This window comes from Colossoma macropomum, unplaced genomic scaffold, assembly GCF_904425465.1.
Source record: "Colossoma macropomum unplaced genomic scaffold, Colossoma_macropomum, whole genome shotgun sequence".
Taxonomy (NCBI): domain Eukaryota; kingdom Metazoa; phylum Chordata; class Actinopteri; order Characiformes; family Serrasalmidae; genus Colossoma; species Colossoma macropomum.
Window position 1 is genome coordinate 2,127,211 of NW_023494787.1, and position 15,052 is coordinate 2,142,262.

At 41.3% G+C, this 15,052-nt stretch overlaps 1 protein-coding gene across 1 annotated transcript in view; it reads right to left on the bottom strand.

Annotated features, from left to right (window-relative positions):
- si:dkeyp-113d7.10 (zinc finger protein with KRAB and SCAN domains 3) overlaps positions 1-494 on the bottom strand; it is a 36,045-nt gene extending 35,551 nt beyond the window's left edge. Inside the window, exons 1-2 of the mRNA XM_036565460.1 lie at positions 368-494; positions 24-209 (exon numbers count right to left, since the gene is read on the bottom strand). Coding sequence (XP_036421353.1) covers positions 24-209; positions 368-494 — 313 coding nt within the window. The remainder of the gene's footprint in view (positions 1-23; positions 210-367) is intronic.
- Between the last annotated feature and the right edge of the window lie 14,558 nt (positions 495-15,052).

The window sequence follows — 15,052 nt, forward strand, 5'->3', positions numbered from 1 at the left end:
GTGCGGTAAAGCAGCCAGCCAACTGGAAACAGGCGTGAAGATCATGTGATCGTTTTGTCCCGCCCGTATTCCGTCAAGCCCGCCTTCCGGAATACGGGCGGGAAGTGAAAAGAGGCGGTAGATGATCAGTGTTGTTGTTGTGGTCGGAGGTCCGAGTTGGCCACGTTTGCAGAAGCAGTGCAGATCCGTGTCGCTGCAGACCAAACAGTCTACACTCAAACAGGCAGCTTTGATCCAAATAGACAAAAAATAAAGCTCAAAATGCCTGGATGGGCAGAAAAAGGACAGTTTAATTTATTAAAGATGAACAGGCCAGTGCTAATCTGAGTTGACCCAGGCAGCAACTGACCAAACCACAAACACCCACAACTCTTAGACTCTTCTCTGGGCAAGGAGGGGTCATCACCTGGCTCCTTCCTGCACCTCCCAAATATGTTATGCCTTTTGATGTGTGCACCATCATCTCCAAATCCCATGATGTCACTGAACACCATTATTTCCAACTTTTATATTCACAGGCCCAGGCCACGGTCAGGCCCAGCGCTTTTATATTCACAGGCCGAGGCCATGGTCAGGCCCAGCGCTTTGAACTTTATTTACTTTATTTATTAATTTAATTCTATGTGGAATTGAGGCTTCTCCTTTTCACACACATTCTGAATAACATACGGTACAGCAGAATCTCAGTGTGTGTGTTTCTACACACTAATATAATCTGTAACACACTCAGTGTCACACACACACACGCATATATATATATATATATATATATATATATGTATGTATATATATATATATCGCATTTTCTCCAAGTCATTTAAGGTCATTTTTTTTGGTCCATTCATCATGAAATTTACACACAATGTAAAGAGAAACAAGTATTTTCAGATGACAAATGACAAAAAATGGAGATACAAGGTTTTGTTCCGACAGCTGCACTATATATATATATATGTATATATATATATATATATATATATATGTATATATATATAAAAACTTATTGTTTTTCACTCTTCACTTTGTCTTTATTTTTCCTTTGATGTTCCTTCTGCTTTTATGTCTGTAAATCACACTGAACTGGCTTTGTGTACGGAAGGTGCTGTAGAAATAAACTTGCCTTACACAGATCAGTGTGGTGAGCAGTGAGGGGGCGGGGCAGAGCAGCTGATGGACAGATAAAGGGACCGTGTGGTTTGTATGGGGGAGGCTCTCTGTGTCAGGCCTGTTTGTACAGTAGCTGAACAGATGAACAGGTAGAGCGGCTCACGGCACCGTTTACTGTATGCAAACGAGGAACCCTGGTCAGGGTTTCAGCAGCGAGTGTGAACTGCTGGCTGGGTGGTGTTTGGCGTCTGTGTGGAGGAGTTTTAGTGTCATTTTGAGTTAGAAGAATTTAAACAGGACCATGTTGGGGGGCAGACACGGCTCTCTTACAGTGATCAGGACATTTTGGACGTGTGTTGGTTTGTTTGGGTCTACGCAGCTGAAAAAAGTGTACCGTATTTATTTTAACCCCTTAAAAGTTTTATTTCCCACTTCTGTAATCTAACCCTGATAGCAAGTGGGATAGGGGGCCACTGTCGGCCCACTGATGGCAGAGCTGGCGCTCCACTGGTGTTTTGCTCAGTGTTTTCCAGGCGGCCCACCGGTGTTTAATCAGAGAAAATTCCACTTATCATCACTCATTTCCCACTCACAGTCCAATTTACTGATTTTCCTTCCTCCTTTCTTTAGTTATACTCTGTAAATTAGTTTAGTAAATAATTTTAATCCAGCTCAGCTTCATTACAAAGAGAGCATCATTAGTCCTGTGGAACTGGATTTAGTGTAGCACAATGGGTGGATCATAAAATTAAAACATCATATTTACAGTTTTTGGTTGTATTTTTTAGTTGTGGCACTGCTGGTTCATTTTAGTCTGTTCCCGTTATCAAACCTCAATCATTAAAATGTCTTTGGGGACTATTTTGCCTCACAACTCCCTGCATGTTATGTATCCCTCCACCATGAATGGATTTAAAGTTCTCAAAACTATCATAAAACAGCGTCTCAGTCATCAGGCAGTGAATTCATAACCATTTCATGTAGGAACTTTCTGTGAGGGAGCTTTTAGAGGTGGACGTCTGGTTCCTATCACCACCACTGTGAACGGTTCTGACTCTGTAAGTTTATCTAGAACAGAGCGTTTCATATTAATCCTGATGGTGCTGCTGTATGATTCTGATTTTCTGGTCTTCGTGCAGCTCATTGCACACAGACTGCTGCTGTCACTGAGTTCAGTATGAAGATCAACAAGAACTTTGCTATTCTATCCATATACAGTGTACAGTGTAATGATAACAGCTAAGATAACAGCGCTTCTCCACACAGCACAACTGCTCAGGATACAGGCTGCATACAAACCCACATACTGCACAGTACTGTACATACTGTATCAGAGAAGGTGCTGTTCATGGTGGAGTGTTGTTTTTCCATTCTGTGTACAGTGGTAGTGTACAGTGGTAGTGTACAGTGTTTTATGTGCTTTAAACCTGTTTAAACCTGTTTCCAGCTCACCTAGCAGGAGTTTTGTGTCATATTGCAAAAGGTTTTGGTTTTTAAATGCTTCTAAAAAGGGTTTTTCCTCTGAGCTCAGTGTCTAAACGTAGGCTTTGATCTGTTTACAAGCTTATAAACTTCTCAACTGCATAATTTATGAAGGTTTTGTACTTTTGTGCTTGGTCAGGTTTAAGAGATTTTGACTTCCTCACTACTTTTCTCTGTTAGAAGTGCCCTGTACAAACGGAACTGCAGTTCATGGTACAGCCTGTAGGTGGCGCCTGAAGTCTCCCTTGGAAAAGCAGTTTTTCATGTGTAAACAATTATTTATTGGCTCTTTATTAGAAACACGCAACCCTGTACTTCCACCAACTGGCCACTTTATTATAAACACCTATCTTGTGCTTCCACTAATTGGCCACTTTATTAGAAACACCCACCTTGTGCTTCACGTGAATCCTGCCTGAAAACCAAGCAACCACCTTGGATACCATTGCAACCATCTGGCAAAGTCCAAGTAACCACTCACAATAACATAGCAGCTGCTTAGCAACACCCCATAAACCACCTAAAATATCACAGTAACCATCTCACAACACCCTAGCAACCACCTGGAACTCGCTAAAGCTGCACACTCATCATATTATCAGTAAATTCACTTCTCTAGTGTTATTGCTTTTAGTGAAGGCTGAAGAGGACTAACGGAGAGAGAGACGTGGACAGCAGCGTGTAAGACGGCGTTGAAGTCACTCGCTGAAAATGGCCAAAGACCGTGTCTACAGGTAGGTGTAGCTGATAAACCAGAAACTCACTGTAAATACATCAATCACCAGAAAAGCGGTTTGAATATAACTGTAATAAATTCCCAATAATATAATAAGGTATTACATATAATCAGCCTGTAAATGTAATAAATTCCCATTAATGTGATATTTTTACATTATTTTCAGTAAAATCTCATTGAAGTGTCTGAGAGTGTCTGAGAGCTGTGAGAGGCAGACTGAGCGTGTGAGGATGATAATCTGAGCTCGTCTGAATCTCAAACTTACATCACCAAAACAAACACGCTGGGACTTCCTGTCCATGCTGGGAATGACGGCCGACATCTGCTGTGACCTCATGACCCCCAACTCCTAAAGAGACAACACACAGCAGTGTCCAGTCATCCAGGCACTGGGCAGCACCCAGTAAGAATGTGTATATATGTGTGTGGCCAAAAGAGGGCGCTGCGGCGCCGCAAACTCACCAGAAGCAAGTGTTCCTCATAGACTCCCACTGATTTTCTCTGATTGTTAAACACCGATTTCTTTAGGTTCTACACCAGAACAGAATGTATGTTGTGTTTTCTGCAGAACCCGACATCCGACCTCTAATATTAGAATATAATTTCTTTTGAAAAGTCTTTGTTGTGTTCGATTTCTATCATCCCAAGAATGCTAACTTTCACTAGCGCCTCTATGGTAATCACTGTATAACGTTAGCACCAAGCTAGGTGCACTTTTACTTCTCCTCACTTATTTACAAAAGTGGAAACAAGTCGCTAAGTTACAAGTAACAAGCAAGTCTCAAGTCTCAGCTCAAGTCCTGAGTCAGTGAAGGTGAGTCTCAAGTCGAGTCCCAAGTCAACAGTCCTAATCTTCGAGTCTAAATAAGTCAGTCTGCATTCTGCAGCTAATTTAAGGCCAAAACACTGAATAAAGGCAACAGTACTGTAGCCTTTTAATAACAGCATGTTAGCAGCGTGTCTGTATATTAATATATTATTATTATTATTATTATTATTATTATTATTTTAACCTTCCAACTAAAATACAAAATCCGTGGTACACAGATAACCATGACAGGCACACTGTATAAACACAGAGCAGTGCAACTACATATGAAAATAATTTTAAAAGTACTACTGAGATTAATGCATACATACATACATCATCTAAATCTTAATCTGAGATTAATAAAAAATAAAAATAATATTTAAAGATAACTTTTGATTATTTTTGGGAACACTGGACTCACAGGATTAAAATGAAAACTAGCTCAGCCAACTAAAAACAACCGCTAGTTTGAATTGAATTTAGACGACAACAGAACCCAAAACGACTGAGCTGAACCAAATGGTGGTGAATGTACGGAGCTGAAACTGACTTTTTCTCCAGCTTCTTATTTGAATTTTCACTCCACCTTAAATGGGGCAGCACTGAGGTGCCGGAACATAACTGCTGCACCATTTAAGGTGGAACAGTAAATTCCAATTCGAAGTTGGCGAATAAGAAGTCAACTTCAGCCTCGTGGTGAACATTGCTGTGTCTCTTTAACTACCTTGAGGGAAATGGTCAGTTAGCCTTATGTTACGTTTCACGTACCTTTATTTCTGAGAGTGATTATACAGCTGAATACAGTGGTGCTAGAAAGTTTAAGAACCCTTAAAATTCTCACAATTTCCACAGAAATCGTATCTAAAACATGATCAGATCTTCATCTGAGTCATAACATCAGAAAAAGAGAACCAAATAAAACAAATAACACAATTATACACTCTCAGAAATAAAGGTACTAAACTGTCACTGGGTCAGCGCTCCTCTTATCACTGGGGTGGAACCCTCAAGGCTCCATCTCAGTCCCTTTAGTCAGGGAACATAACTGAACCATAATCCACTGAAATGATGTGTTCTAAGCTGTACTGACTCCACACACCCCGTCTCGTCTCCAGGCTTTTATTTTACTGTTCTGTTTAAAACATTCGGTTATGAAAAGGTACAAATACGAACTTTTCACCTGGAAACACTTATTTAAGGTTCACAATCAGACCCTAAAACCACTGTTGGAGCTTTGAGGGAACATTTACACTGTTTGTACCTTGATGAACGAAAAATGTAGAATGTGCTATAGAACAAAAAAGGGTTCTTCTATTGTAACAAGCCTGACATTGTAACAATACTAGAACCCCTTTCAAAAAGGTTCTATATAGAACCATCTACAGCACATTCTCCATCAATCTGAAGAAGGAACCCTTTATTCACGCAAAGGGTTCTTTGAGTGTTTGTGGTTCTATACAGAACCATTTTCTTTACTAAAGAACCCTCAAAGAACCATCCTTTTTAAGGAAACAAGGTGGTGATTAAAGTAATATGAGGTTGGACTGAAAAAACTGCTACTTACATGCTCTGAAAACACTCAGATCTCTTTAAAACACTGACCGATCGCTCTGAATTTTGGTGGGAGACCACAGCTAGGAAATGTGGTAATGTGGCCAGAAGCTCACGCTGCTTGAATGAAAGCATGTTCATAATGAGTAAAACAAAAGGAAAAAACACCCAGTATGCAGACAGGTGGAGCCAGGATCCAATGGGAAAGACATATGTTTCTTTCCCATTGGCAATAAAATAATTAATAAATAATTTTGGACCAGAATAGAATCTGTTTAACTCCTTAAATGGCCTGGATCCACTGGTGGTCCCAAAATTTTATTACACACTTCTACAATCTAAGATCAGCTCAGCCAGTTTGCACTGAAGTCCCTGTAGTTGCTGAATAATAAGCCTCAGTGTGTAATAATCCTGAGACGTTAAGGGGTTAAGAAATGTAATCAGGCGTTCATTGATGTAAATGGTTTTAAAGGGTCCATATCACGGGAAAAACAAACTGTCCTGCTTTTTCTGTATTAAAAGGGTCACACTTAGTATGTAAACACTGAGTTTTAAAGGATACCATTCACTCCCAGACCATACAGTCCATATTACTGCTGTTGGAACAAAACCTCATATCTCAAAATGGTAACTTTACAGGAGAAGGAAAAAACATGCTGTACTTTTAATGTAAGTCAATGGAACCAGAGTTTTTTCTTTCAAGTCATTTCAGTTGTTCATGAAATGTGCACACAGTGTAAAGGACAACAGACATTTTCAAACTATGTCAAAAACTGGAAAACGATAAAAATGGAGATACGAGGTTTTGTTTTAACCAAAAAACAGGTCAAGGTGTTTCGCTTAACCAGCACAGCTCACTGAGTTCCACTCAGTTCTACACATTTGTTGACTTTAATGAGAGAGACTTGATTAAAACGACAGCAGCACAGTTTCAGTTTTTAAATGAGGAGGTTTCAAAGCTGCCAGTAGACTAAACTAAACTGCAGTGAGTTACTTTAACTGAAAAACACCATTTGAGTGTGAAATCATCAAAAACGTTCCCTTAACTATATATTCAGTTTAAGTACAGCACACTTATTTTGACTCAAACACCAATGACTCGGACTCGGACTTGAGCCTCATGACTCGGAAAGACTCGAGACCCAAAGTGGAGGAAACGTGGAGAGTCAGACTTCAGTCAGGACTCTACACAGACTCTTACTGTTCATCTGAATGGATTCGTTTCCTGCCGTAAATCTGATACAGCAGCCTCATTAGATGTCTGTCACTGTGTTCATAATCAGTTTATTTAATTTCAGAAGACGAGTGAAGCGTCAGAGCTCAACTTCGCCTCCAGAAGCTGGAAATAAGCAAAGCATCAACAGCCACGATGCACCCTCAGCACTTAAACTCTTCCTGGAGAAACTCACCAGGCGAACTGACCATTTTCCTCATGATAGCAAAACAAAAGAACCTCAGCGTCTCTGTTCGACAGGTTTTAACAGCTTCTGCAGGTTAAACAAGTGCAGCGTTCACCACAAGGCTGACGTTGACTTTATTCGCCAGCTTCGTATTGGAATTTGCTGTTCCAGGTCTACATGAGTCAGACAGTAATCAGATTTCTGCTTTACAACCAGCCAATAAACTCACAGAAGAAGACGCGACGTAAACGTAACGTAAAACTCAAACTTCATACCGTGGCTTCTTAGAAAAACATCGCGCCGCTTTACCTGAAACTGTGAACAAACATCATCTAGAAGATGAAGAACATTTAAATCCTTCATTTCGTCAAGCATGTATTTGGTTTCAGTGTCGCTCCAAAAGTGTTTTGCTGTGTCTCGCGGCGACGCTGCTCGCTTATTTCCGGTACCGCTGTCTGAGAAATCCGAAAGAAATCAGAGTACGAGTTTACATGCACTGAGAAATCTGATTACTAAGCTAAAATCCAGCCTCTTTATCAGATTTCTCTATCAGATTTCTAGATCGGAGTATGGCGTTTACATGACCATTTGAATAATCAGATAACTGCAGAAATCCGATTATGATCGGATCATTGAGTGCATGTAAACGCACTCATTTTTGGAGTGTTGAAACAGCCTTAACTTAGCTGAAGATTGAGTGACTTGTTTAGGACTCGAAGATTAAGACTAGGGACTTGACTTAAGACTCGTCTGTACTGACTCGGGACTTGAGTGTCAAAACTTCAGACTTGCTTGTTACTTGTAACGTAGTGACTTGTTCCCACCTCTGTTTAAAACAGAATGTGGGATTAGTGCGGGCATGGTTGGCTAAAACACTATTAGAAAAGCTTGCAGTTTTCAGACAGCAGGGGGCGCAGTCTGATTACTGCTGAATTAAAGCACCCCTCATCTTCATTACAGCCTGATTTGATAGGCATGCTTTGACCAATGTGTCTGTTCACCAGTTAAACTTCAGAGTCAGCAGGTTTTACAGACAAATACACTGAAATGATTATTAATGCACTTCACTGCAGATGAGGGAGATGATTGTTGAGCCCCATCCATTCAGCCTACAGCAGTTTAGCTCCACCCATTCAGTCTACAGCAGTTTAGCTCCACCCACTTACCCTGCAGCAGTTTAGCTCCACCCACTCAACCTACAGCAGTTTAGCTCCACCCATTCAGGTACAGCAGTTTAGCTCCACCCATTCAGCCTACAGCATTTTAGCTCCACCATTCAGGTACAGCAGTTTAGCCCCACCCATTCAGCCTACAGCAGTTTAGCTCCACCATTCAGTCTACAGCAGTTTAGCCCCGCCCATTCAGCCTACAGCAGTTTGGCCCCGCCCATTCAGCCTACAGCAGTTTGGCCCCGCCCATTCAGCTACAGCAGTTTAGCTCCACCCATTCAGCCTACAGCATTTTAGCTCCACCATTCAGGTACAGCAGTTTAGCTCCACCATTCAGTCTACAGCAGTTTAGCCCCACCCATTCAGCCTACAGCAGTTAAGCCCCACCCATTCAGCCTACAGCAGTTTAGCCCCACCCATTCAGTCTACATTACTTTAGCCCCACCCATTCAGCTACAGCAGTTTAGCCCCACCCATTCAGCCTACAGCAGTTTAGCCCCACCCATTCAGTCTACATTACTTTAGCCCCACCCATTCAGCTTCTTTGTTTGATGTGTCCGTCTCCTTTTCTCAGTGAGGTTCTTCTTGATCAGCTACACATCCTTTCAGACCCACAGCGCTGAGTCGTCTTCTCACAGTGGAAGGATGGACAGAAACACCTGTGGATGTTTTCAGATCTGATCAGCTTGATTTTCTCCTCTCTCTCAGAGATGAAAGCTTTAAGTGCTGTTTATCTGATGGGGGCAGTCTGGGGGTCTACCAGCTCTTCCAGGTGGTTGTTAGGAGCCCTGTGTTCTCTGTAGTGTGGAATCAGTTCTGAACTCTCCTGGCTGTGTGGGTGGAGGCAGCAGTGTGTGTGTGTGTGTGTGTGTGTGTGTGTGTGTGTGTGTGTGTGTGTGTGTGGTGATGTATAGTGCGGCTGCTGTAGTGAAGTCTCTGCTGGTCTGCTCCACAGTCAGTGCACTCAGTGACCCCAGCGTGAGAAACACTGCAGTGTTCACAGCACCTACGGCTCATGGAGACTCAGCCGAGAGCGGAGCGACCGCCAGCGGTACTGCCCACCACTCAGGCGAGGGTAACGGTCACAGACTGCTAACCGTCACTAAAACGTCTGATACATCAATGAAAAACAGAATTCATTCAGCAGAATTCTGTGTTGATTGATCCAGATGAGCTTTCCAACCTAAATACACAACAATATATTCATCAAAATAGCTAAACAGCAATACAAAAAGGAAATATCAGCTTGATAAACCAGAACTATGTTTTATTAGCATCTATAGGATGTTTAGATGAATCTGTGGGTTAAAGTTTTAATCAGTGTCCTCTATTTAATGTATATGGGGGTGTTATATACTATACACTCTTAAGAAAGATGGTTTTCAAGGGTTCTTTAGTAAAAAAAAGTGGTTCTATATAGAACCATGCACACTCAAAGAACCCTTTACATGATTACATGTTTCTCTGCATGCTGAAATGGATCTTCAGATTGATGGAGAATGTGTTGTGCATGGTTCTATGTAGCACCTAAAAAGGGTTATTCTGTTAAGCTTCTACAAAGATGATTCTTCAAGGGTTCCTTAATAAAGAAAATGATTCTATATAGAACCAGGAACACGCAAAGAACCCTTTGCATGCCTAAGCGCTTCTTTTCATGGTGAAATGGATCTTCAGGCTGATGGAGAATGTGTTGTGTATGATTTTAAAAAGGGTTCTTCTATGTCAAACTCCTACGCTCTTAAAAAAGATGGTTCTTCAAGGGTTCTTTGCATCATGAAACATTCTTCAGATTGATGGAGAATGTGCCATTTCTGTATATAGCGTTCTTCTGTTGTTATGATGTCAAGCTTGCAACAATAGAAGAACCCTTTTGGGTGCTATATAGAACACCTTTTTAAAAAGTAAGGACAATGGCTCTTTGTAGAACCATGAACATGCAAAGAACGCTTTGCATGATTAAAGGCTTCTGTGCATCATGAAAGGTTCTTCAGACTGATGGAGAATGTGCTGTAGTTGGATCTATATAGAACTATTTTGAAAAGGGTTCTATATAGTACCAAAATAAGTTCTTCTATTATTATGATGGCAAACTTGTTATAATTGAAGCACCCTTTTTGGTGCTGTATAGAACCTTTTTCAAAAAGGTTCAAGGGTTCTTTAAGACAATGGTATGCTATATAGAACCATGAACATGCAAAGAACCCTTTGCATGATTAAAGGGTTCTTTGCATCATGAAAGTTTCTTCAGATTGATGGAGAATGTGCTGTAGATGGTTCTATATAGAACCCTTTCACCAAAACGGGTTCTTCTGTTGTTATGATGTCAGACTTGTCATAATTGAAGAACCCTTCTGGGTGCTATTTAGAACGCTTTTCAAAAAAGGTTTATGGCTTCTTTAGTAAAGACTATGGTTCTATATAGAGCCATGAACACTCAAAGAACATCTGCATGCTTAAATGGTTCTCTGCATGGTGAAATGGTTCTATATGGAAACTTTTTGAAATATCAAAAATCCTCCTAAGTTTGTTCTTAAGTGTGTTCTTGATAAAGGTCCTAAGAAAAAGTCTCCGTCAGATTCATGCCGTGTTCTTAAAGCGCAGAACTTACCTAAGAACAAATCCCACATAAGAGAGCGTTGGTGAGTCAGAGTCTTCTTCAGAACTGCGTAAGTGGGTTTAAGAAGGAGTTTCTTCTTAAGAACGTTTGGTGAACGAGGCCAGTTTAGCCTTTTAGCCTCACAGCGTGTTGTCACCGTTCAGAAGTGTGGCGCCTGTCAGATAATGTTGATGTAAACGTCTGTGCGATGTTGTTTGTATCTGGGCTATTTGGGGTTATTTTGGGGACATTTACTCAAATCCTTCATCCGAATATGAATCGGCCGGTCAAATCACACACAAACTACATCACCGGACCTCCACTGCTAAAACTAATCCAGCTCAAATAGGGCTTTAGCTGTAACAGTGTTTTAAAGTCAAAGTTTGTTTATACAGTGCTTTTTTACAACAGGTGTGGTCACAAAGCAGCTTTACGGAAAAATCCAGGTCCGAGCCCCATGAGCGGCAAGGAAAACTGTACTTTAGCCTGTCTGGCTTTCACTGTCAGCTGTTTATCTGCTTCCAGATGCTGCTATATTACACACACCAAGATATTAAAATAATATAGGAGTGAATTCTGTACAGATCACTGATCACAAACACATGGAAAAGGTTGCTTTTATGGTATAAAAACAGTCTACATGGTGAATTCAGAGATGACGCTGCTATGAGAACATGAAGATGATCAAAAGCACGTTCTGTTCAACTAGGTTAACTATCTGCCTCACATTTCCCCCGTGTTAGTTTTGTTCCTGCTATTCTGTTCATGTCAGTGGAGGCTGGTCTTAACTCTAGGGGGCGCTGTGAGGTGGTTGGATCATAGCCAGCTCTTCTACTCTGCTGCCAAAGTGCTTTAGTCATCAGGGTGAGTTAACCGATGAAAACAGAAGAGCTGAATTATTTCCTCTGTGCTGCGGCAGCGTGTAGCTCCTCACCGCACACACTCTGTTTTAATGTCTTGGCTCCATATTGGCATCTTCATAAAGTATAAAATGATTGCGCTGGACACTGTCCAGCACTTTAGAGCAGCACAGCGCAGAATGGTGTGAAGGGGAGGATGGATTCTGAGAAAATTCATCAGGTTATGATTCAGCCTCCGTTAAGATGAACTAAACAGCACTCAATAAAACTCACTCTTTCTCTTCAGAAGTGTTTAATGAGCTCAGCACTGACACACACACTGCTCTAAACACTTAGGGGAAAGGGAAGGGAAAATTTAGGGAAATTCCACCAGTTTCTCAAAATTAAGAGGTTACGATGTAAACTGAGTCATTCAGAGTGGTTTGGTTTTTCTAGAGAAACTTACTGAGTCAGAACTGTTCACAGTGGTGGTGATAGGAACCAGATGTCCACGTCTAAAAGCTCCTCACAGAAAGTTCCTACATGACATGGTTATGAATTCACTGCCTGATGACTGAGACACTGTTTTATGGTAGTTTTGAGAACTTAAACTCCATTCATGGTGGAGGGATACATGCAGGGCGCTGTGAGGAAAAATAGTCCCCAAAGAAAACTTATTATTTCAGATTTTCCACTATTTTCCATCATCAACATTCCATATAAACTCAGAAGACTCGTGTAGGTTCACTGGTGGTTCTGGATAGTAAATAAAATGTCTATATTTGTGCTGTAGTCATGGCGACCCCTGGTTCCCATCACCACCACTGTAAAGACATCTGAACCATTTCACACCAAACCACTCTGAATCTCTCTGATTACACCTCACACACTGAGTTATGGAGAAAAATCAGTGGAATTCCATGATCAGCACTGAGCTCTGACACAAAGGCTTCATTAGTGTTAACGTTTATGTGTAAAAGTTGTTCTGATGAGTTTTTTTGTCCATAAAATTTAAAAATTGTTTATAAAACATGCAATTTGATCATAAAATGATTTTGTGAAAATTCATATTTCAAGCACTTTTCATAAATGAGGATTTGTGTGAAAGGCCTGTAGGCTTTGTTGCTGCCCTCAGGTCAAACAGAAACTGTCCTAGATTATACTGAATGTTAAATAATGGAAATATCAATCAATCAATCAATCAACCTTTGTTTAAAACTTTATTTAACCTCTGAGTACAGCAATGGGGACCTTCATTTACAGTGTAGCCAAGCATTATTTAAAATATATTATTATTATTATTATTATTATTATTATTATTAAGACAGCACAGCAGACTCTTAAATTAAATTATGGTTCTTCAAGGGTTTTTAGTAAAGACAGTAGTTCTATATAGCACCAAAAAGTGTTCTACAGTTACGATGTCAAGCCTGTAACAACAGAAGAACCCTTTTAGTATTATGTAGAATCCTTTTCAAAAAGGTTCTATATAGAACTTTATGCAACACATTCTCCATCAGTCTGAAGAACTATTTAATGATGCAAAGGGTTTTTGAATGTTCATGGTTCTATATAGAACCACTGCCTTTACTAAAGAACCTTTGAAGAACCATCTTTATTTACTTAAGAGTGCAGATATTTTCACAGGTATCCTTTTCTGTTTACAGGTACCTGATTTCTGTGATCAGATTATATCATCCGGATTACCTGCAGTCTGTGTACTGACTGTAACTGTGAACCTGCTGAGTGAGGAACCAGCTTTTCTCTGCGGTCACTTCTTAACTGGTGGGCAGCAGCGCGAGCAAGAGGCCTTGTTGTTTGCAGACTCTGCAGACTGAACGTGTGAAATGTCTCCTCAGTCGGACGCTGCTTCCTCTTTAAGGCCTTCACCCGCATTTACATTAAAGGTACCACAGAATGCATTCATTCAGTATTCAGGCTGTCCTCTGATGTCTACATAGAAGGTGTGTGACTTTGGTCAGGGTGAAAAACACCCAGATGTAGTTTTACACACACGTTAAAATAGGCACAGCAGGAAAATCTCTGTGTAAAAAAGCTGGTCCTCATACTCTTACATTAAATGACTGAATTTGTTACCCACGGTGATGAAAGGGGGCCGAAAGTTTGTGCATCCAGCTTATATCACAGTGATACAAGTCTATTAGAAACACTCGTTAACCCTGTGAGATATCAACCACCCAGCAACCCCCTGGCAACTACTTGGGATACAATGGAAACTGCCTTAGAACCATCCTAGGAAACCCTAGCTACTATCTAGGATACCCTAGCAACCACCCAGCAACAATCTAGCAACCACCTGGGATACCATAGCAGCCACTTAGCAACACCCTAGCAACCACCTGGGATACCGTAGCAACACCCTAGCAAACACCTAGCAACACCTTAGCAACCTCCTAGCAACACCTTAGCAACCTCCTAGCAACACTACAGCAACCACCTGGAATAATACAGCAACCACCTAGTAACACCAAAGCAAACACCTAGCAAACACCATAGCAACCTCCTAGCAACACTGTAACAACAACCTGGAATACTACAGCAACCACCTAGCAACACTGTAGCAAGCACCTAGCTACACCTTAGTAACCTCCTAGCATCACCATAGCAACCACCTGGAATAATACAGCCACCACCTAGTAACACCCTAGCAATGCCATAGCAAACACCTAGCAACACCCTAGCAAACACCTAGCAACACCATAGCAACCTCCTAGCACCACTACAGCAAACACCTGGAATACTACAGCAACCCCTTAGCAACACCTTAGCAACCATGTAAAGTATCCTAGCAACTGTCCTCAAATTGTGTAAGTTGCGCAATCACTCTGCATTTCTTCAGGAGAAGCACTTTTCTAGTTTCATATCTAATCTCCTCACAAATTTCTCCTAAAAGTGAAGAACCTGTACTTGACTGTTACGTAAACAGACGAAGGGTGGTCTCTGACTTTTGCACAGTACTGTACATCATACACAGCGGCCTTTACAGCCACCAGAACTCAACCCAGTCGAACACCTAGGAGGTTCTGGAGCGACGTGTTAGCCCACTTTCTCCACCACCATCAAAACAACACCAGCTGCGGGAACATCATCTGGGAGAACACTGTTCCATCCCTCCAGAACAGTTCCAGAGACTTTCACAAGCAGCACTGAAGCTGTTCTCACAGCTGGAGGTGTCTGAGCGCCTCACTCAGACACTTCAGGCTGGTTTTTGCTTCGTCACACGTCTGTATGTGTCAGAACACACGGACGTGTTGCTGTGTCAGGGGTTTGTTTTGCGTGTTCAGAGAATATAAGGAGAATCCCGCCGTCTCCCGTCTGAGCTCAGACCATTAAACACACA